The 23,246-nt window shown below is 41.7% G+C and overlaps 2 protein-coding genes across 2 annotated transcripts in view; one reads left to right on the top strand and one right to left on the bottom strand.

The window, feature by feature from the left end:
• The window catches only part of TECR (trans-2,3-enoyl-CoA reductase), a 32,002-nt gene extending 21,777 nt beyond the window's left edge, over positions 1 to 10,225 (top strand). The window contains exons 2-13 of the mRNA XM_003760653.3: positions 2,388 to 2,438; positions 4,373 to 4,424; positions 5,274 to 5,318; positions 5,477 to 5,580; positions 5,673 to 5,788; positions 6,279 to 6,384; positions 8,146 to 8,218; positions 8,323 to 8,366; positions 8,530 to 8,587; positions 8,794 to 8,882; positions 9,497 to 9,542; positions 9,818 to 10,225. Coding sequence (XP_003760701.1) covers positions 2,388 to 2,438; positions 4,373 to 4,424; positions 5,274 to 5,318; positions 5,477 to 5,580; positions 5,673 to 5,788; positions 6,279 to 6,384; positions 8,146 to 8,218; positions 8,323 to 8,366; positions 8,530 to 8,587; positions 8,794 to 8,882; positions 9,497 to 9,542; positions 9,818 to 9,945 — 912 coding nt within the window. The 3' untranslated portion in view covers positions 9,946 to 10,225. The remainder of the gene's footprint in view (positions 1 to 2,387; positions 2,439 to 4,372; positions 4,425 to 5,273; positions 5,319 to 5,476; positions 5,581 to 5,672; positions 5,789 to 6,278; positions 6,385 to 8,145; positions 8,219 to 8,322; positions 8,367 to 8,529; positions 8,588 to 8,793; positions 8,883 to 9,496; positions 9,543 to 9,817) is intronic.
• An 85-nt stretch (positions 10,226 to 10,310) lies between these two features.
• Positions 10,311 to 16,988, bottom strand: NDUFB7 (NADH:ubiquinone oxidoreductase subunit B7). Its single transcript, XM_031947714.1, has 3 exons — positions 16,765 to 16,988; positions 12,518 to 12,686; positions 10,311 to 10,961 (listed from the first exon to the last, which is right to left on the bottom strand). Exons 1-3 carry the CDS (start codon positions 16,874 to 16,876, stop codon positions 10,874 to 10,876), a joined length of 369 nt encoding a protein of 122 aa, XP_031803574.1. The 5' UTR covers positions 16,877 to 16,988; the 3' UTR covers positions 10,311 to 10,873.
• Between the last annotated feature and the right edge of the window lie 6,258 nt (positions 16,989 to 23,246).

Raw genomic sequence — 23,246 nt, forward strand, 5'->3', positions numbered from 1 at the left:
AAACCTATTGGAGACTATTTCTGTATTAGTCATGTGAAAGAAAAATCAGAATAAAAGAGAAAAAAAACATGAGAAAAAAAGCAAACAACAAGAAAATGTTTTTTGAACTTCATTCAGGCACCATAGTTCTCTCTGGATGTGAAAGGAATTTTCTATTCCAAGTCTTTTGGAATTGTCTTGGATCATTTTATTACTGAGAAAAGCTAAGTCTTATAGTTGATCATCATACAGTGTTGCTATTACTGTGTACAATGTTCTCTTGGTTCTGCTCACTTCATCAAGCATCAGTTTCTTAAATCAGTCTGCTCATCATTTCTTACAGAACAATACCATTACAGTCATATACTATATCTTATTCTGCCATTCCTCAGTTGATGGGCATCCACTCAATTTCCAATTTTTTGCCTCCACAAAATAAACATTATTTGTGCTTTATCTTGAAAGACTTCTAGGATTTTGAAAGAAGATGGAAGAGAAAGATTGATCTGAACAAAAGCATGGAGGTGTGAAAATGCAAGTTTTTTGAGGGCAGTCAGGGAAGAGACTGGTGGCTGGAGTGGAAAGAAAGAATGAAGAACAGTGTAATAGGAGACAAGTGGAGTTTGGATTCCCAGAACTTGAGGATATCATTTTTCAGGAGATTCCTACTCAAATATGACTTGGGTTCTAAGTTCCTTTTTTAGACCCTGAGATTGGATATAGGTAGGAGGGCTTAAGTGCCTGGATAAGAAGTTGGTCCTTTTCCCACAGATCTTGGTGAGCTCTTGATATTTTTTGTTGAAAGCAGTCTTTCTAGTTATAAGTTCACAATTATGTAGTGTTTATAAATTAACAAAAGGGCTAACTTTACCTACAGGGAACCTGTGAAGTTCGGTAGAGCAAATGATTGATGTAATTGCCATTTTTCCCAATGAGAAAACAGCCTCAAAGAAGTTAAAAGACTTGATCACAGCCTCATAACTGGTAAATGTCAGAGATGGTATTTAAACTCAAGTCCGTTCTGACTTAAAAGTCCAGGATACTTTTTGCTTCACTCATATTGCTTTTGACTATAGACTTTTTTAGGTTTTTTTTTTTTTTTTTAAGGAAGCATATTGATTTTTGAGTTAATTTGCTTAGACTTGATCTATATATGACATTTCCTAATTTTTCCTTTATGTATCTCTGACCCGAGATTGTAGGAATTTGTCACCTTCTTGGGAGCATAAATGCTCAAGGAAAATAATCCAAAGTGTCTGGAGCTGAAGGGGAAATGGATGCTGGCGACTCAAAGATTCTCAGAATAGCTGGGATTTCTCAGCAGCTGGTAGAGCTCTGGCTCATGCTTTAGCTTCCCACCCCTGTGTAGCCCTGAAATTTGATTGAGTCCTGATCCCATAAGTAGCCATGAGAAAAAGAAACTGGGGTGTCAAGGTTGGCAAAGAGTCTGGGGGGTTGAGAGCAGGCAATGGGTCAAGTTCCAAATGTGTTCTAGAGATCATAAGGTCATAGATTTATACAGATCTTGTCTGACTCTTCATTTTAGAGATGAAGAAACTGAGAAGTTAAGCATTTTGTTTAGGATAATATAGCTAGGAAGTGTGGGGGGGTGAGAGGGGGAAGGAGTGTCTTACCCAGGTGTTGTGTTTGTGCATTTGACTATTCTCCAATTTAGTTGGGATGTGGTAGCTACCATTTGGCAAGGCAAGAATAGTGCTTTTTAAAGTACCTGACATCTCTGTGTGTCCTCATACAAAAGGGACTGGACACAATAGGACCTGCTTTGGCAACTCAAAAAAGAGTAGGCTAATGGCACATTTGGGATTCTTTGGTATCTTTTTCCTACCTGTCCCTTCCTTAAGTCCAAAGGCTCCTTGCTCTGGTGCCCGTGGGAGACATAGGAACCATCCTGCCATGGGTCCTTTTTTGGGGTTCCCTCAAAAAGAGGGCCTTGGAGTTTATCAGGACTTCATTTTATATTTAGCTGAAAACAGTAATGGTCTATGTCTAAGCATGATCAGATTACATCTGGGAGGAGAGTTGGCAGTGCTGGGATCAGGGACCAGCTCTCTTCCCAGCACCGTGGCAGAATTTGATCGGACTCTAGGGCTTGGGTCATACAGGCATTTCTGCGCAGGGAAAATTGGTTTGGGGGCTGATTTGAAAAGCTGATTGGTATCTGGGTTTAGCAGTTGGAGTCATACCTCAACCCCTTCCCCAATATTCTTGGAAGTGGATCTGCTTAAGAGCACTCCCCAGTGGCAGAGAGTGGAGAGGCTTGAAGCATGGATATGAACCTGGTGGCCCGAGAGGCCAGTCAGGGGATGGCCCCCAGCATAAACAGCCTCCCCCTACCTGTTCCACCAAAAGCCACTAAGAAACCCAAAAAAGCTGTTCTCTTCTTTGAGGTGGAGATTCTGGATGCCAAGACACGGGAGAAGCTGTGTTTCCTGGATAAGGTAAAGAGACTCCTTTTTCTTGAGTGACTTCTGGGACCCATTTGGTGGGTGTTTTGGGAATTCTGGCTCAGCCATGGCTGCAGCACATTCCTCAACACCTTTTCTTATTTTTCTCATACCCTCCTCCTCAACCCTCATTGCCCAATCTGTGTACTGACTAGTAAAGAGGCCTGTCTCCCAAGGCAGTGGGTGGGGCAGGGGGGAAGGGGAGAATTTTATAGAGAGTACAGTTTAAGTGGAACTATAAATGCATGTTCTCACTTTTGTCTTATTTCTGGAAATCATGCCATACTCTGAGGTGGAGAGAATGCAATTCACTTGAGGTATATGCATAGCCTTTGAGAGGTGGGGGTGAAGAAGGTGGGGTACAGACAAGCCACAGAATCATGGAATTTAAAGCTGGAGAATCTCATAGATCATCTAGTCCAATCCCTTCATTTTATAGATGAGTAGACAAGTGCTTTTCCCAAGACTGCTGGTATTTTGTAGCAGAGCCAGAATTTCCACCCTGTTCCTTTGACCCAAATTCCCATCATCTTTCCCCTATGCCATGTTTGCCTCTCCAAACTGACTTTTCTGTCTTCTTCTACTGTGGGCTTTTTGCACATTGTGTGGGTACTTAATATCTGTTGCCTGCAGTACCCATCAATGTCACTAGAGAATATTTAGTAAGCTTGGCCATTCCGAGAGATGGGTGAATGGGTGACCAGCTAATAGGTTTTCTGCCTCCCATTTCCTATCTGGAAAATGGACAGGTACAAACCCCTAGTGATGATGCATGTGATGGTGTATGAACTGTCCCTGAAGTTCTTTTGAACTCTTGGAAAGAGGATGAGCCCCAAAATACAGGTATTCAATTCCATCTTGTCCTTTAAACCTTGAGTGAGGGTTTGGTTTGATTGATACCTGTTACTTGTCAGGAGGAAGAGGAAATACTTTTAAGTATAGATTAAAAGCTCATATAGTGATCTGGATCTTCTCAAAGAAAACCCAGCTTCTTGAATCTTAACCTATTTTCTATTTTTCTGTCAGATCTAAGAAGGTACATGTCCTCTGAGGTGTTTAGCCCTCTCTATCAGCCTTCACCCAGAGCTTTCACACCTTTAAATCCCTTCTGACAGCTGTGACTTAGACAGATTTTCCCTGTTGGTTGAAGGGTTTAGGGCTTCTTTGCCAATGTAATATTCCTGTCCGTGGCAAGAGTGCCACCTGCAGGTGTTTGTTATCTGTTTCTCATATCTTTGAGGGTCTATGCCCTTGGAAGAGAAATTTTCTCTTTCTTACAGTATTGGATATAATAGTGAGTATACCTTTGCTTAAGGCAAGAAAGGTCTAATGGGAATCTCCCTTTACTTCCCCTTCTTCCCCACGCTTGCAGTTTGGGAAGAATAAGATTCTCTGTGCTTCCTCTTACCTTTGTGAGAGAAAGCTGAGTGGGCAAAACTTAAGATGGCTCTAGTGCCAGAGTAGCTGAGGCAGAACCTGGGATGGGGAACAGAAGTGTCCAAATTTTCTCTCAGAGCTACATACTCTGGGGTTCCCATCTATTCATGGTCTTTGCTGATCCTCAGTAGACCTGTTGCCATCTTATAAGCATTATTTCCTAAGTTTTGTTTTGAGGCTTATGATTTTTCCCATTTAGCTTTTGTTTCCTTGATGAGGGCAAGGCACTCTTATACTTTGCTATATAACTAGTAGCAAGACCCTGGGGATGGGTTGGGGTAGTAATGATAGTGACTTGAGCTGGCACCCTTCCTCCAGGAGACATTCCCTTTGCCTGGCTGTCTGCTTTGATCCATTCTTCTTGCGTAAAGAAGTCCCTTTATCTTACCCTTTCCCCACCTCCAACACCCCTAAGAAGAGGTGTGAGATCCTGGCTCCTGGGACTGCCCTCATGCCAGAGCTAACGCTTCCCCTGGTGCACTTCTTCCCAGGTGGAACCCAATGCCACCATTGCTGAGATCAAGAACCTCTTCACAAAATCACGTATGTATCTTGGCCCCAGAGGGGGGCACTGGGCCTCTCAGGAGTCTCACAGAATAACTGTCAGAGCTAGATGGGGCCTTCATGGTCTTCTAGTTCAGACTCCTCATTTTACAGATGAGGAAACCAAGACCCTCCAGAGACTGACTCCAGAGGAGTAGCAATGATGGGGAGGCACTGGGTTAAAACTTTGTGGTTTACTGCTTCTCTTTGGTCCTTGTTAAGATTCCCTTTGTTGGTAGTGATGGAGTAGATACCACTTATTTTGGGGGCATGCAGGCTAGGCTGGAATTGGGAACCAAGAACAGAAGTCAGAATACACCAGTGTCATGGAAAAGGAGCAAAGTAATGAAAGGAAAAAAAACAAAACTAAAGTCCTAGTCTTGCTATGAGAATGATTTTTGCTGTTGGTTGATGAGAATTCCCTCCTGTGTGATTTGTAATATTGCAGTGTTATTTTAAAGACATTTCTTGCTTTCATGATAGTCACTGTGTGCTAGAATAACATTCATTAAGTAAATACAGAAATGAATGTATTAATCCTCAAAATACTTGGTAGATTGATTTGAAATGCTCCAATTTTTAAGCAAAGATAAAACATTGATGAGTTGGAATTAGGACTTGTTCAAAAAAGAAATAATTTGCTTTTTTCCTGTTAGGGTATATTTTGCTGATAGGAGAGTATCTCTGGAGTTTAAGCAACAGAGGGCAGAGAGCTTGGCCACTTGGCTGGGGTGTGTGAGATGTTTAGGGTTGTTATAAGGTTTGGTGAGCCACCCTAAGGCTATGTTCCTTGAAGTGATAAAATTACCAGGACAGGGTCTTCTATCTTCTCTGCTTCTCTTTCCCTAGATCCCCAGTGGTATGCTGCCCGGCAGTCCCTGCGGCTGGATCCTAGTAAGTAACTGCTTTTATAGGGATCCCATCTTCTTCCCCTGACCATCCATCACAGTGCCTTTGAAGTAGAGGTATCATCAAATACTTGTGAGAACTCATACTTGTGGGTCCCCCTCTCACCTTCTTTATTGGTTTTCTTCTCCCCTTTTCTCATACAGAGGGGAAGTCCTTGAAGGATGAGGACATTCTGCAAAACCTGCCTGTGGGGACCACAGCCACACTTTATTTCCGGGATCTGGGAGCCCAAATCAGCTGGGTGACGGTGAGATTCATGCTCTTTCCTTTTGGAGGCCCTGCCTCAATATGTGGCCCTCTTCCCCTTCCTATCCTTTACTTATGTTCCTTACTGCCCAGGTATTCCTGACAGAGTATGCTGGCCCTCTCCTCATTTATCTACTCTTCTACTTCCGGGTACCCTTCATCTATGGTCACAAATATGACTTCACATCTAGCCGGCACACTGTGGTTCAGTGAGTATGGTTTTTGGGCAGGGGAATGGGCCAACTCAAGCCTGTGTTTCCAGCTCTGTCACCTCCCTCTTGTCCCTGGTTTCCTACCCCATCATTGGAGGGTCTGGATGAGGGCTTGCTGGAGCAGTGGGATAAAGAAACTCCTGCTCAAGAACAGGTCAGTCTGGATGGCGTCATTGGAGAGACCAAGTGGTGGAATGGGTTTGGAATTAGGCTTGGCTTCCAGGCCTGGCTCTCCTACTTACTGCCACTTTTGGGATGTTGGGCAAATCTTTCATCCTCTTGGGGCCTCAGAGCCTCTTCTATAAATTGTTGGGGTTGGACTTGAAATCTCTTAAGATTCAGTCTAGCTCTGATCCTTTGATTCTTGACTTCACAGATTCCAATTCAGTGATTTCCTTCTCTTATGATTAGCAGGGCCTGGGGGTGGAATGGGGTGTGGGATCCCATAGTTATGAGCTAATCCTCTTTTCTCTTTCTCCTCCTCTAGTCTTGCCTGTATTTGTCACTCATTCCACTACATCAAGCGCTTACTGGAGACACTGTTTGTTCATCGTTTCTCTCATGGAACAATGCCCCTGCGCAACATCTTTAAGGTTAGTCGTTGGTGGGTAGAGGGAAGGGAGCAAGCATTGAGACCATGCCTTGATTCTGTCCTACATGAGAAGACTATGTTTTCCCATGGCCAAGTAGGGATTTTGTTGGTGTTGAGGTATGGAACTTTGTTAGGGTCCTGCCATGTTGGAGACCATCCTGTCAGTTGGCTGTGGTCTTAGCAGTTTGGTGACTAGATGTTGCCCTGAAGCTCACAGAGGCTTCAGTGCTGCTGATCATATTCATTAAAAGCTGAAACTTTATTGTAGACCTTGTCAGAACTCCTTAGGGGAAACTTGCTCTTATCTCTCCTCAGACTCATGACAGTATTGCTTTGCTGGCTCTTTGGATCTTTTAGTTGGAGATAAGGCTATCAGTCAGCTTGCCTGCTTCCTTCTCTTTTCACTCTTGTACTCACTTCCCTAGAAGTAGGCCAGTTTGGGATTTATTAGAGGGGCTGCATTAATGCAAAATAAAGTAGTTGAATCAGGAGAAATATACTTTTAATCCTGGCTCTGATGTATTTGTTGTGGGAAGTCACAGTCTCTAGCTCTTTATCTATAAAATGTTAATAATACTGGAAGCTATCTACCTTACAGAGGTATTGTGAGTAAAGTGTACTTAAAAGTTGCGCCAATAGTGAACATTCTTTCTTTTCTTTTTTTTTTTTTTTGGTGGGGGGGAGAGAAAAGCAGGATGCTATACTTAATTTTACAAGCTTAAGATGGGGGAAGTTTGGGTGAGAACCTATGGAAATAAAGCAAGGAATTTTGAGGATTCTAAGCTCAATATGAGCCAACAATTTGTTGATTATTGTTGCTGTTGTTTTATCCATGTTTGATGACTTGTGACCCCATTTGTTTTTTTTTTTTTTTTTTTTAAATAGCAGATACTAGAATGGTTTGCTATTTCCTTCTCCAGTTAATTTGACAAGATGAGGAAACAGGCAAACTGGGTTAAAGGACTTGCCCTAGGGTCATACAGCTAGTAGTAAGTGTTTGAGGCCAGATTTAAATGAATGAAGATGAATCTTCCTTACTTCTTGTTCTATCTGCTATGCCACCTGGCTAATAACCCTGATGGGCTAGTATGGTTGCCAAAAGCCATTATAATCTTGGATTGCATTAACAGAAGCATAACTTTCAAAAATGAGGTGATAATCTCATTTATCTATTCACTGGTCACCCCTCATATACAATGTTATGCAACTAACATGTCTATGGGCCCGGAATATAATAATGAATTTCAAGGGATGGGGGCTAGTAAGAGTGAAGAGAAGACTTAGGCATAAGCTAAATATCTTCTAGTATTGGAAGGGTTTTCATGCAGAAGAATCAAACTGTTTCTGTTGAGCCTTACAGGGAAAATCAGAGTAATGAGGGGAAGCTTCAAAGGAGCCTCTTAGAACTTGGGTGTCAATGTCCTGAGAGTTTGAGAAGGGGCTACTTCTGAGGGTGCTGGAGGCATCTTTCTACAAGGTGGATGAGCACATTGTGCAGCGGAGTGGGGACAGGGATTCTTGGAAAGAGCCAAGTAGCTCTTGAGCTCTGTCTATTTGGACACTGGAGACAAGCATTAGTTCTGACACTTAATTGTGTCCTTTACTTCTTTACTTTACTATCCTTTACTTCTATAAAGCTTTATAGTTTTCTCACAATGATATGAGATAGTAGAATTATCATCCCTATTTTATAGATGAATCAAGATTTATAAAATTGAAGTTCCAAATGTTCTTACTCAGTTGTTTCTCTTCCTGTTTTTAGAATTGTACCTACTACTGGGGCTTTGCTGCCTGGATGGCCTATTATATCAACCACCCTCTCTACACTCCCCCAAGTGAGTGGCCCAGTTTCTGCTCTATCCCTGGGAACTCTTGGGAATCTGCTGGCCCTTTCAGCTGACATTCACCCTTTTTCTTCTATTGTTTCCTCCCTCTCAAGCATATGGTGGTCAGCAGGTGAAACTAGCACTTGGCATTTTTGTGGTAAGGGAGCTCTTGGGTATAGCAAGTGATATGGAGAGAGAGAGAGAGAGTGTGTGTGAGTGTGTGTGTGTGTCTGGTGGGGATGCAATGGGGGGTATATGGAATTCATTTGGAGGGGGTATTTTGGAGGCCAGAACCTTGTCTAATTATTGCCCTCTCCCAGCTCTGCCAGCTTGGTAACTTCTCCATTCACATTGCTCTGAGGAATCTGCGCCCAGCAGGTGAGTGCTGGTTGTCTGTGTACAGTAGGTGCTTGCTAAATGCACCAGGTTGTATTTGCTGGGGATGTGAATGACTTTGGACAAATCATATAACCTTTGTGAGCCCCTCTCCCACATCTGTAAAATAAATGGGGCTGGACTAAATGATCTCCAAGGGCCCTTCAGGTATTACATCTAGGGCTGATATTACGTTTGTACTCTTACAGGTTCCAAGACCCGGAAGATACCTTATCCAACCAAGAACCCCTTTACATGGCTTTTCCTGCTGGTGTCATGTCCCAATTACACATATGAGGTAAGATCCTCTCCCCTTCAATTTCTGTATGTGAAGATCGTGTATTTTTAAATCAGCAGGAGTCAGGAATTCAGGTTAGGGGAAAATCGTCAGTCTTTATTCTCAGTGAAGAAGGATCGGAGGTGGAAGAGAATCAGCGATAGCAATGTGTGCAGCTGAGTCAAGAAGCTAGCTAGATCAGCAGCCACACGACCAGCAGCTAGGAGTATTGAACCCAGGCCCAATCTCTCCCAGCTTCTCTTCCTGTCTCTCTCTCTGCCTCCACCCACCAAAATTGTCATTTCCTGTACAACACATCAGGACTTGCACAGAGAGTGGGCAGGGACCATTCTTTATCCAATCATGTATATTAATAGAGTATAGTCCAATTACTATTTAGCCTCATGTACTTGGGACCTCAGTGCATCAACTCAAACCTCAGCCCATTACATCTGTATTTGCTTTCTGTGGTTTGTTAGATTCAGGATTCTCTCTTCTGCCAGCCTTAGGTTTTCTCTCTGGAGTCCTGGGTCCCATAAGTCTCCAGTTACTTTAGAGAGTGGGTGGGTCTATAAGGATCATCATGTGTTGGGCATGGATACCAGGTCTTAACTGTATCCTTTTTTCTTTCCTAGGTGGGGTCCTGGATTGGGTTTGCCATCATGACCCAGTGCCTCCCAGGTGAGACTTGTTTCTTTTTTTTTATCCCTTGAATAAACTTAGGCTAGACCTGGGAAGCAAAGGAATTCTTTACTCCAGCAAGGTAGCAACCACTAGATTGAGGAGACAGGGGATTTGGGCTTTAAGAACTCTTACTGCCTTTGTGTTATTGGTGACATTTCCTCACTTGTGAAATGAAGGGGCTGGACCAGATAGGCAGAACCAAAAACTTCCCTGACTCTTAATAAATTTCAATATAGCCTATTTACTCTTGCCTCTCATTCTCTCCTCCACAGTGGCTCTCTTCTCCCTCGTGGGCTTCATCCAAATGACCATCTGGGCCAAAGGGAAGCATCGAAGCTACCTGAAAGAGTTCCGCGATTACCCCCCACTTCGCTCTCCCATCATCCCCTTCCTTCTCTAACCCACCTCCCTGGAGTGACCTCTTCCCTTTGTGATGATTATTGGGCAGCTTCTTGGCCCCTGCTTCTGTGTCCGGGGTGGGAGAGGGGCCCAGGACTCCCACCCTCTCTTCTTAACCCCTCCCCTGACCCTGGGAGCCAGTTTAGCTATTGCCTGGACAGAGGGCTTGGTCGTCCTCCCTGCTTTTCCTGACTCGAACATAACATGGGCTCTGCAGGAGGGATAATGTTATTAGAGGGTCTTGTTTTCTGGCTACAGGAATAAAACACATTCTAATTCCAGGAGCTCTGAGTGATTCTTTGCTGGAAGCCATTGTGGAAGAGACTGGATAGGAGCCTTAGAGCTGAGGCAAGCATAAGCCCAAACCTGGTGAAATACACTTTTAATAGCTTAATTGTTAAGGGTACTTACAGACAACCTAATCTTGTGTGACTGCAGTCTGTGTTTATACAAGTCTTACACGGAAGCCTCATCCAGCTCACTGAAGGCGTTTCCCTTGTATAGCAAAGAAAATAAACATTAGGATGCCTACCCAGCTTGAGGAAGTTAAGAGACACAAATGGGTAAACATGGGTGCTGGCTGGAAGGCTCCTCCAATCATGGTATAGTTGAAAGCAGAGAAATCTTGTAAAATTCAAGACAGTCGTTAGGTAGAGTGCAGACTTCAGAGGTCATGCATACCCTACCTGGGGACCTCTGCCTTTTCCCAAAATGCTTCAAGCACCAGAGAGAGCCAAATGGGGAGAGGGGAATTAGAGTTGGGAGCTGGTCAAAGAAGGCCTTGAGGCCCCAATAAACAGATAGGTGGTGCTTGTGATGGCAAATACAGGCCTTTGAAGGGGCCTGGAAGTTCAAAACAGTATTTATTTATCCAGCTGGTACATGATTATGGGGACAGAGCTGGGGTCTTAGTATAATCATGGGTATTTTCACTCTGAAGACTTGCTCTTCGCCTGCCGCTTCTGTCGTGCCAGCAAACGCCGTTCCCGCTCAAACTCTTTCATGCGGCTCACATAGCTAGGAGACAGATGGGAATGGGTCAGACTTATCATCAAGGCTGCTTCACCTTCAGGCTCATAAACTGCCAATGTTCCCTGCTGACATGTTATGCCTCCACACCCCACACCACCACCTTGGGGAGCATGAAAGGGTTGTCCCTCCCTCTTTGGGGTCTGTCAAACAGCAGCAGCGGCTCTCCCTCATAAGACAGCCACTCTGGGGTAGGTGGAGTAATTCAGAAACCAATCAATTAATATTCTTAAATATTGGGCCGATTTTGAAACAAGAAAAGGCTGTTAAGGGCAGAAGGAAAACCAATCAATTAATATTCTTAAATATTGGGCCGGTTTTGAAACAAGAAAAGGCTGTTAAGGGCAGAAGGAACAACTTTTTAGTACCTACTTTTTAGGTTGGCTCACTGACTCTAGTTTACAGTTCCTTAGGAGTTTTAAGACCAAGGCCTAAGGGTTCCAGTCCGAAGCAGATCCCTCTCATTTCCAAGGAGCCATCCTTTCCTTTCTATTGGGTTTAACCTCACCTAAGTTTGGCATACCCTGGGCTCCCAAAAGCTGTTCTAGGATTTGCCTAACCAGGCAGTGTCTTCCTACCCATCCCTGGGCACAGGTTCTATACACTGGGGAGAGAGTATCAAGCATGTCACCTTTTTAAGGCTAGATCTACTAGAAATGGAAAATGATGGGGCTGTACCATTCCCAATGGATTTCTCAATCTCTTAACATGCAGCCTTAACTTCATGTTTGGGACCTGCATTTCCAATTATCTCCTGGACATTTCTAGAATTCTGCCAGAGGTGAAACTTAATATGGACAAAGCTGAATTCTTCATCTTCCTCCCAAGGAGAACTTTCAATTAGCAGGTTTCTTTTGATAATGGTCCCATCTTGGGACTTGAAGTATTGGTTATTTTTAGAATTACTTGTATACATTAATTTTCAACTGGGCCTCATCCCTCACTTGGGTTATTGAAAAAACTTTCCATTATAACCAGTCTCCCCAACTCTAGTGCCTCTCCAACATATATACCTTCAGCTACCTTCCTAAATCACAGTTATGATCACATCATTCCTCTGGGCAGGAATCACTCTCATTAGTCTAAAGGATCAGATTCAAATCTATAAGGCTGATAGTGAAGGTTTCTTCACAATTTGGCCTCCACTTCCCTTTCTCAAGCTTCCTCTTATTTCCTCTGTGCTTGTCAAGTTGATTTCAGTGATTTTTCCTCTTATTATATTATTTCTCACAGGAGATAGGGGGTAAGGTAGGGAGTAGGGCAGGTAGCTATGGACTTATTCCTGGTGTTCAAGGTTTGAGGGTGGGGGAAAGGAAGTGGGAAGGAGGGACAAGAGCTGTCTTTGCTTAGTGTATGGTGGGAAAGATGAAATGAGGCTTTACTTGTGGTATTTGGTGATAATGGGAGTGTAACCTGGGCTTTTGTTTCCAGTATGGACAGTGCATAGGGGTGGGATTGGGGAATAGAGAGAATAAGTTGGCCCAAGAAGGGACAGATAGGAGACGAGGGTGGTGGGCTTCTAGTAAAACATTGATGAAGCTTACTCTTGATGCTCGCAGAGGTCCCAGATGTGCTTCTCATGGCCACAGGCCAGGAAATTTGGAAAACTGTCCCGCTTACACTTGAGTAGTCGGATGAGATGGTGTGCGCAGTAATCCCGCTGTTTCAGCAGTAGTTGTGCATCATTCATTTCCTGCTGTGTGGCCACCATCACTGTACCCATGAGAGAACCAGGACAAAGGCTTTAGCTTGGGGTCTTGCCCCATTCTCTCAATTCCTTACCTAAGGCCCTTTTCCTCCATTTCCTTTAAGGAACTTCCCTGACTATGCTCCCTCACTTAGGAGAGCAAAGAAAATGGCAAGGAGAACTGTTCTATACCTAATTCTGAGCAACAACGAAGAACCAACTGTAGAAGTAGAAATGATGGAGACTGGGGGGGAAGTGACTGCCACAGAATCAGAAGGCAGGAAAACCAGAAAAAGCTAGATATTCTTCAGATGTTGGGTAAACATTTTAAAGGAGATCTGAGGAAGAACAAAGTATTAAAATATAAAACAATTCTGAGGGGAAGAAAGGAGGAACTACTTAAAGAGAGCACATTGGATTAAAAAAAATTTTTTTTTTTTTTTTAAAGATAGAAGATATATAAGATAGAACCAAGGATGAGATAGATGAATAAAGAAAATGGCATAATACTCTTAGAACAGTGTCAGTAGAGGTAAAACTCAAAATACACTGAAATTGGTAATGGATAGCAGAGTAAAAGAGGGCTTTCAAAAAGTTACTTTAGAAGCAATAAACTGGGAAAAGTTTTACAGTCAAAATATATAGAGAATTGACTCTAAAAGAAATCAAGCCATTCTCCAATTGATAAATGGTCAAAGGATATGAACAGACAATTCTCAGATGAAGAAATTGAAACTATTTCTAGCCATATGAAAAGATGCTCCAAGTCATTAATAATCAGAGAAATGCAAATTAAGACAACTCTGAGATACCACTACACATCTGTCAGCTTGGCTAGAATAACAGGGAAAGATAATGCGAAATGTTGGAGGGGATGTGGGAAAACTGGGACACTAATACATTGTTGGTGGAGTTGTGAATACATCCAGCCATTCTGGAAAGCAATTTGGAACTATGCTCAAAAAGTTATCAAACTGTGCATGCACACCCTTTGATCTAGCAGTGTTACTACTGGGCTTATATCCCAAAGAGATCATAAAGAAGGGAAAGGGACCTGTATGTGCAAGAATGTTTGTGGCAACCCTCTTTGTAGTGGCCAGAAACTGGAAACTGAGTGGATGCTCATCAATTGGAGAATGGCTGAATAAATTGTGGTATATGAATATTATGGAAGATTATTGTTCTGTAAGAAATGACCAGCAGGATGATTTCAGAAAGGCCTGGAGAGACTTACACGAACTGATGCTGAGTGAAATGAGCAGGACCAGGAGATCATTATATACTTCAATAACAATTACTATATGATGATCAATTCTGATGGACGTAGTCCTCTTCAACAATGAGATGAACCAAATCAGTTCCAATAGAGCAGTAATGAACTGAACCAGATAGACCCAGCGAAAGAACTCTGGGACATGACTATGAACCACTACATAGAATTCCCAATCCCTCTATTTTTGTCCACCTGCATTTTTGATTTCCTTCACAGGCTAATTGTCCAATTCTTTGTATTTAACTTATACTTCAACATATTTAACATGTATTCATCAACCTGCCATCTGGGGGAAGGAGGAGAAAAGTTGGAACAAAAGGTCTTGCAATTGTCAATGCTGAAAAATTATCCATGCATATAATCCTGTAAATGAAAAGCTATAATAATAATAATAATAAAAAAAGAAAATTTATGTATTTGAACTCACAAAAATGTCTATATTAAATTAAAAGCTGAAAATGTGTAAAAAAAAGTTACCTTAGTGGAGAGAAATACTAAAGAAGGCTCATGAGTTGTGGGTGGGACTGATAACAATTGATCTTTCCCACCCAGAACAAAGCCAAAATAGTTAAAAGGACTATTGACTAGCTGCCCTCAATGAGTTCTACCATTGGTCTGTTCCACCACAATGGACCACCATTCCACATCCCAGGATACACAAAAAACTACCAGTTAAATTTCTGAGCTGCTGTTGGTCAACTTTAGAAGTCCTTGGAGGACAGGAGAAATGCTACAGGAGTGAAGCAAATATCATAATTTTCCAAAAAGGATAAAAGTATAAAAAAAGTATAAAAAAGTATAAAAAAAAGTATATAAAGGGTGGTAGAAAAATTCTGCAACATATAAAAAGGGGTAAAGAATGAAAAACAATCTCATCTCAAGGGAAAGCTTTCAAGGAAATCTACTCAGGTTTGAACTGACAACATCTCTGATACCATCCTTGTGAAAGATAAAAATTAGATATGTGACACCAGATACTCAGGTGGACTAGGAATTGTATTAAGGGGGTTGATATAAAGGGCATCTATTCTTGTTAAAAGTTTCTATCAATAATTTGGGTAGAAGTATACTCTTCAAAACTATGTGGATGACACAAAACTAGGGGAGATAGTTAACAAGCTGGATAACAGCTGACTTCCAAAAAATCTCTATCAGGTTTGGCTATATGTAATAAGATAGACTTTAATAAAGATAAATACAAAAACTTTATATCTAGATTCAAGACCACTCAACTTTTAAAAATATAAGTCTGGAGAGAATTGGCTAGATAGGGGAAAAATTAATATGGAAAGCAAAAAATCAAACCAAACCAAAAAACCCCTTTATGTTGCAATAAGAGTAATGGATCCACTGTGCTGTCTTCGCCTGGATTACTGGGTCTTTTTAAACCACTTCTGGGACATTGTGTTTAGTTTTGCCGGATTTGAATACTATCTCTCTCCCTCCGTGTTCTGGGTCAAGCCATTTAATCCCTATAAATCAAAGTTTCCTCATCTGAAATAAGAACAAGAAAAACCAATGATCTTTCACGTTTCCATAAAGTTTCTGTGAGAATCAAATGAGGTAATTTATATAAAGCACCACTTACATATGGATTATCAAAACTATTCTGGGCAAGTTTTAGGAAACACAGAAACTGGAAAGCGGAACAGACCATGTAAAGCTATTCAGACTAGTTGAAGGGACAGAGGATGTTTAGTCTGGAAAAGAGAAGGTTTATCCATATAGGACATTTTAGCTGTCAACTACTCTTAATTATTAGCTCTATGATTCTGGGCATATCACATAAACCTCCTTCAGCTGTACTTACAGCTGAAGCCAATAATAGCACTTACCTCTCAGAGTTGTCATAATAGGCAAATGAGATAATTGTAAAAAGTGCTTTGCGAGCATAGTACCTGGCACATAGTAGGTGCTATATAAATGTTTACTCCATCCCCCGTTCCCTACAGTGCATGGTATATAATAGGTGCTACATAAATACTGTTTCCCTTCCCCAGTGGCTAGCACACTGTAGGTGTCATATAAATGCTTACTCCGCTCCTCCTTCCCCACAAAGCGCGGCACACAGTAGGTGCCATATAAATAAATGCTTACTCCGCTCCTCCTTCCCCACAAAGCGCGGCACACAGTAGGTGCCATATAAATAAATGCTTACTCCGCTCCTCCTTCCCCACAAAGCGCGGCACACAGTAGGTGCCATATAAATAAATGCTTACTCCGCTCCTCCTTCCCCACAAAGCGCGGCACACAGTAGGTGCCATATAAATAAATGCTTACTCCGCTCCTCCTTCCCCACAAAGCGCGGCACACAGTAGGTGCCATATAAATAAATGCTTACTCCGCTCCTCCTTCCCCAGCTTTGTAAGCTACGGGCCGTGTAAGAGCTTACTCCACTCCCCTTCCCCACCGGGCCCGGTGCATAGTAAGCCTTCAACAGACGGCCCTCTGAGGGAAGAAGGAGACTTCTGAGTTGGAAGCTCCGGGTGGAAGTTGGCGCGCTTTTCGGCACTCAGAGCCGTGCCCGGATGGGTCCCAGATTTGGAGCAAGCCCTTGGGGGCGATTGGGCCCGAGCCTCTCATTTCACAGGCGAAGGTGGCTGTTAAACTACAGCAGCAGAGCGATTTGCCCAAGGTCACAGAAGCAGCAGCCTTAGAGGCGGGATCGCGCGCGGCCTTCAGGCCCCTCCTTCCCTTCATCAGCTCCCCGCTGCACCAGACTTCCTCAGGGGGTCCCAAGCCCTTTCTCCGCCGGCGTTCCCGCACCGGACGCCGGAAGGCTTTTTTCCTCCCTCAGATCTTCGTCCCCTAATTTCTCCTAGCCCCCTCACCTCGCTCCTTGCGTTCAGGGAAGCCATAATGCGGGGGAAAGGTGGGCATCTGCAACGGGTCGGGCTCCACCTCCGAGTCCAAAAAGTACCGTCGAACCAGGTGCGCACCCATTGCTGCGGCCGTCTCTGAGGCCTCGGCCTCAGCCTCAGCCTCGGCTCCGGCTCCCGGGGTCACCTCAGCCCTCCCTCCTACTCCGGAAGCTCTAGCCCCCGGAGAGCTTCCACTTCCGGGACAGTCTGTCCTTGTTCACTGCCGACGATAGAGTGCTTTCCGCTTGCGCCCTCTTGCGGGACCTCTGGAAGGCTGCAGTTGGGAATCTAGAGAGAAAAGCAGGGACTAGGACAGACAGCTCAAGCGCAAGCTCAAGCGCAAGCTCAAGCGCAAGCTCAAGCGCAAGCTCAAGCGCAAGCTCAAGCGCAAGCTCAAGCGCAAGCTCAAGCGCAAGCTCAAGCGCAAGCTCAAGCGCGGATCGTTAACTATAGAGTGAGGAAGCAAGTAAACATCTTCCTCGTAGTGGCGGGGGCAGGAGAAATGGGGATTGAGAGACAGAAGGACTGACTCTAGTCTTGCCTTTCCTCATTTTTAGTAAGGGACTGGCCCAGGGTCACGCAGCTAGGAAATGGGGTCTCCTGACTTCAAGGCGGGTGCTCTCTCCACTGCGCCACCTAGCTGCCCCTAAACAGACATTTCTTAAGCCCATACTCTGTGCAGGGTTCTGTGTGCGCCGCTAGGGAGAGAGAAAACGCAATCAATCACTGCTCCCCGCCAGCTTGCATCCCTCTGGGAACTGCCCAGTATGTAAATAAGTAATAAAAAAACCACCAAGCATCTAAAAGCAGCGTGTGTGTGCGCACGCGCGCCACTCCTGCTCTTGTGGGCCTTACCCGCCGTCAGAGAGACAAAATGCGGCTATGATTGGGGGTTTTGTGGAACGCTGTAAAGCAGTTACTTTTTAATAACATCCAATCGGGTTATAGATTCATTCCCTGTGCAATCTACCGCTCAAAACAATTCAGGGATGTGCTAGGAAACGGGCTAGTATCTGTAGGATTGGGGGCGGGGTCAGGGGCGGGGTCAGGGGCGGGGTCAGGGGCGGGGCGGGGTGAAAAAGATATGCACATAGACTTTTTTTTTTTTTTTTTTTTTTTTTTTTTTTTTTTTGCTGAGGCAATTGGGGTTAAGTGACTTGCCCAGGGTCACACAGCTAGGAAATATTAAGTGTCTGAGGTCACATTTGAACTCAGGTTCTCCTGACTTCAGGGCGGATGCTCTATCCACTCCACCATCTAGCTGCCCCCCTGTCTTAGAATTCTTGCATAGAATTTTTAATTGACAACCTGATTAAAACTGGGTAAACTATGTCTTCGATATAGTTTCTTGGTGGGATACTTTCCTTTGCTGACAGGTCCTAGTTTAGTATAAGAAATGAAATATTGATAAAATATTAAATTGATCACATTTATATTTTTTTGGTCCATCATTCCCCCACCTTCTCAGATTCATTCTGTTCTCTTCTCTCAGCATCCATAGGATATATATATATATACATAAAATAAATATATTTTCTTTACTAAGCCTTAATAACATGAAATTAAACTACAAAAGGAAATATATAGTGACCATTTTGGTTATTTCTTTCTGACCTGGTATCATGTTGGAAAAATTCCCAAATACACATGCTTTTTGCTCATATTTGAATTGGGGAGATGCATTTATTCCTTACTCTCTAGCTCATAGATTTAAAAAACAAGAATCAGGACTCCTCGGCTGATAAAACAATATTCATAGGATCATAGAATCATAGATCTGGAAGGATTCTCAGAGGCCAAGATTAGCATTTCTATTTTACTGATGAGGAAACTGAGATACAAAGGGTAAGTGTCTGAGGCAGGATTTGATTTCAGGTCTTTCTGATTCTAATTCTAGTGCTTTGTCCATTATGGTAGTTGCCAGTAATCACCCGATTATGGGTGAAATTAATAGATATTTGTGGCATGGCCCCCATTCCTCAATGTTCAGATTGGCTAGCCAGTCTCTCAGCTATCAGTGTTATTTGATTTTGGACTGGAGTTCTTTATATATATATCTATATATCCATCTATCTCTCTCTATATTTTTTGTGTTTGTTTTTGCCTTTCTTTGTATGCCCTGTGTTTGGCAGTGCCTGGGCAGTTAGGTGGCTCATGGCTAGAGTACTGGACCTGGAATCAGGAAGACCTAAATTCAAGTCTAGTCTCAGATACTTACTGGCTGTGTTTGCTTCAGTTTCCTCATCCATAAAACGAGCTGGAGAAGAATGGCAAATCACTCCATTATCTTTGCCAAGAAAACCCCAAATGGGATAATGAATAGTTAAGACATTACTGAAAATGACTGAATCACAATGAAAAGCAAAGTGCCTGGCATATAGTAGGTGCTTAATAAGAGCTTGTTGACTGACTGATTCAATAGGGAGAGCAAGTAATCCCTTTTCTGAGTTAGTCTCAAAATTTTCTCCATTTGCCTTCCTCCGTGGATTATTTCTTGGGGATCCTGAGGACCCCTAAAGTCAACAAACAAATGAAAAGTTCTAATGGGCTGCATTACCTTTGTGTATATTATTGCCTCATTGGTTTTGTCTATTTTGTTCCACATCATAGAATCATGGATCTAGACTTGGAAAAGGCTTTGGAGGTCTCTAGTTCAATTCTCTCATTTTACGAAGGCAATTAATTAGAAAAGTGGATAAAGTCCAGGACACAGAGTTAAGAAGTCTGATAATGACTAGCTCTGTGCGATCTTCATTAAGTCACTTAAGTCTGTGCCTCAGTTTCTCCATATGTAATAAAAGGGGATAATAATAGAAACTACACATCTGGCTTGTTGTGAGGATCAGTTAAATAAATGAATATAGAAAGCACATTGCAAACCTTAAAGCAGGATATAAATGTTAAGTATATCCATTATTACAGATGAGAAAATTAAAGATCCATAGGGAGTAAAGTGACTTGCCCAAGATCATATAACTGATAAGTGATAGAGCTAAAATTTGCACTCAGGTCTTGCAACTCATATTCCATGCTCTTTAAGTGCAACACCCTTCCATTTCCATGAATCTTCTTATGTTGCTCTGAATTCCTCGTATTCATTATTTCTCATGGTTTAATAATATTTCATTAAATTCGTATATTGTGATTTGTCTACCATTTCTGAGAGATTTGTCTACCCATCTGTTTCTTAGTTTTTGGATATCATAAAAGATACTACTGTTCATATTTTGGTATCAATATGGTCTTTATTTTTCTCTTTTATTTTCTTGGAATACATGCACAGTAGTGGTATTTCTGAATCATGGTAGATGAATAGTTGAATGACTTTTCTCCATTAATTCTAAAGTTGTTTTTTAAAAAGAATAGTTGGACTAATTTGCATGACATGCTATTCACACATAGTGTGTCTGACTTCATCCAGTATTTTCACCATCTTTTATAATCATTTTCAATTTAATGGAAAGAGGTAAAACCTGAATTGTTTTAATTTGAATTTTTTCTTATTATTAGTGATTTGGAGAATTTTCCCATGTGGTTATGGTTTTTGCATTTTTTTTTTGAAAACCATTCATATATCTTGACCACTTACCTATTGTGAAATAATTGAATTTTACATACTTATATTCATCTCCTATATACCTGGCAAGTCCACATTTATTTTATCAGATAAATTTGGTGCCATGAATTTTCTTACTTTTTAATCTGCAAAACTTTAAAACTTTTAAATAATCAAATTTGCATATTTAAAAATTTTGAGCATTCCTTTTAGCCTATGTTTAAGAAATCTTCTCCTAGAATATTTCAATGTAGTTATTCCATATACATAATGCAAAAATAACAATGATTTTTTCAATTCTGCTGATTTCAATTCAGCAGAAAGTTTTCAATATAAACTCATTCCTCATGTTTTATGTTCAGTGGATAGTTTCATACCTTAATTTGTTGTTCATGTTTGTAATTTTAGTTTTGATTTTAATCAGTGTAAGTGAAGAGGTGAAACATGCACTAAGAATGGTGATATGAAGTAGATTCAGGAGAGCAATACCTTATAAAATAATATTATATAAAAATAGCATAATAGAGAGTCAGTTCATGACATAAAGAAATTGTTATAGGCATACATTATAAGTTACAAATTTTTATAATTTATTATGTGAATAGCACATAGGAATTAGCAAGGAAAAGAGTTTTAACAATTAACAAGGGGAAAGACAAGTTCCCTAGTGGAACTCATAATTAACTGGGAGAAAGAAACTAATAGAGAGAAGATGCTATAAGGTGGGAGAGTAGCAGGCTTAGTCTAAAAAGTAGTTAGCAAAGATCTTTTATAGGAAAAGTTTGACATCATAACTTGGAAAGTCTCAGGGGAGGAGGGAGAAATAAAGATGGGAACAAGGATGTGTATTGAAATGAAGATGCTAACAATACAGTTTGAGAAAGACTGGGAAAGGCTGGATTCCCATTATAATTATCTTAAAGATATGAAGAAGTCAGTCTGGATACATTATGTCTGTCTTACCTGTGATAATAGACAGTCTGGGAAGCTAAGTTCCCATTAAGATTATTCTACTTAGACAGTCTTGGGAAACTGACTCAATCAGAGCTGACAAAAGGGCAGAAAGGGATTCACATCATAAGAAATAGGAAGAAGGCCAGTTGGCTGGACAATAGAATCTAAGAAAGAGAATAAAGGTATAATAAAGCTGGAAAAATAAGTTGAGGCTAGGCAGTGAAGAGCTTCGAAGGTCAACTAGAGGAATTTATATTTGATTTGAGAAGTAATAGGAAACCACTGGAGTTTATTGAGTAGGGATGGCCATTAATGCTCCAATCCTTATTTTAGGAAGATCTGGAGGATGCATTGAAGTGACGACTGGTGGAAAAGAGAGAAAGAGATAGATGTGAGAAATGTTGTGGAGATAGAAAAGATAAAATTTTGCAATTGTTGGAATATATGGAGTTATTTAGAGTAAGGAATTGACTATCATAAGGAGGTTTTAAGCCTGGTGATTGGAAAGATGGTGCTGTCTAAAGAAATGGATAAGTTTGGAAGATGGGTTGACTTGGAGGAAAAGATAATATAACAAAATCTGCATGCAGATTGTGACCCATCCATGTCATCCTATGCAAATTGCTTTGTTTTTATACAAAAAGGAAAAGGGGAGGGCAGGATCACTGACCCAAATTAGAGAGTCACCCTTTGAGGAATGTATTGAAGCATAAGGAAATCTGGGGGACTAAGAGAGGCTATGTTGAGGGTGGGGAGGATATGTTGAGGGTGGGGATTTTCCCAATAGTACTTATGCAGCTGCTGTTAGGCCTGTCTGGTTATGATTAGGTTATGTAAGTGGGCTATAATCCAAAGCCAGGATGTTTTGAGTATAGTTACATTTGTAGGAAATGATGACTGTAAATTGGTGGAGAAAATGCTAATATTTGTGTAAGGACCTTAGGGAATTAGTTCTAGGGCTTATCTGGAGAAACTGTTGGACTGAGGAAGTGAAAGAAAAAAAACTTGCAAATAGCAGACATGCTTGGAAGTTGGTCATATGTTCTGGACTCCCTTGAAGTTTTAGAGGTTGCTGAAATGAACCTTCTTTGGATGAGAGTTCTTTCTTTCCTGATTTGAGCTGAGATATTATCTCACTCCCAGATGGAGAATTCAATAATCTTTGTGTATTTTTCTGGCATATTCTAATCTGTTGAATTTTTTCAGTTTCTATTTGTTGTTTTGCTTGGATAAAGGGGTTTACTCTCTATTTGTTATTTGTGATTCTTCTTCTTCTTCTTTCTTCTTCTTCTTCTTCCTTCTTCTTCTTCTTCTTTTTCCTTCTTCTTCTTCTTCACCATTATTTGATAGGAAGGAAATAAGCTGGTGAATCTAAGCTAAGGGCTACTCTCCCTCTGAATAGTAAACAAGGAAATAGCTTTTCTTCTGAACCTCTAAACACTCTTTCTTTAGACTGAACTAGAACTACATGAGAGGGGTAGAGAGAAATAATTCCAGTCCAATATCCTCTGCAGAGACTGTAGGAAAAAAACACCTGACCTTATGGCTTTCCTGGAAACTGCCTGTCCATACCCCCAAGTTCCAGCTAGAATTTAGACATTGCCCTTGATTTTCTCCTCCACAGAGATGAGCCTGGTCTCTGATTATATCTATGCTGCCCATAAGCTTTGTCTATACATTTAGACAAATCATGTAGATGTAACACCTGTCTTTTATAAACACATACCTATCTTTCTAACTTGAGGGGCCAATGTCCATTTCAAAAATAGAAAAGTTGAGAGTTTGCCTGGTGAATGGAAGGGGTGCATTGAGGAAGTATTTGGCTGAAATGAGTGAAGATTGATGTAGCAGTATTGGAGATAAACCCCATGATTGGTGGGAGAGTGAGATGCAACCCATATTCCCACCAGCTAAGGTTCCATCCAAGCCTCACTTGACCATT

Source organism: Sarcophilus harrisii, chromosome 1 (assembly GCF_902635505.1).
Source record: "Sarcophilus harrisii chromosome 1, mSarHar1.11, whole genome shotgun sequence".
NCBI lineage: Eukaryota > Metazoa > Chordata > Mammalia > Dasyuromorphia > Dasyuridae > Sarcophilus > Sarcophilus harrisii.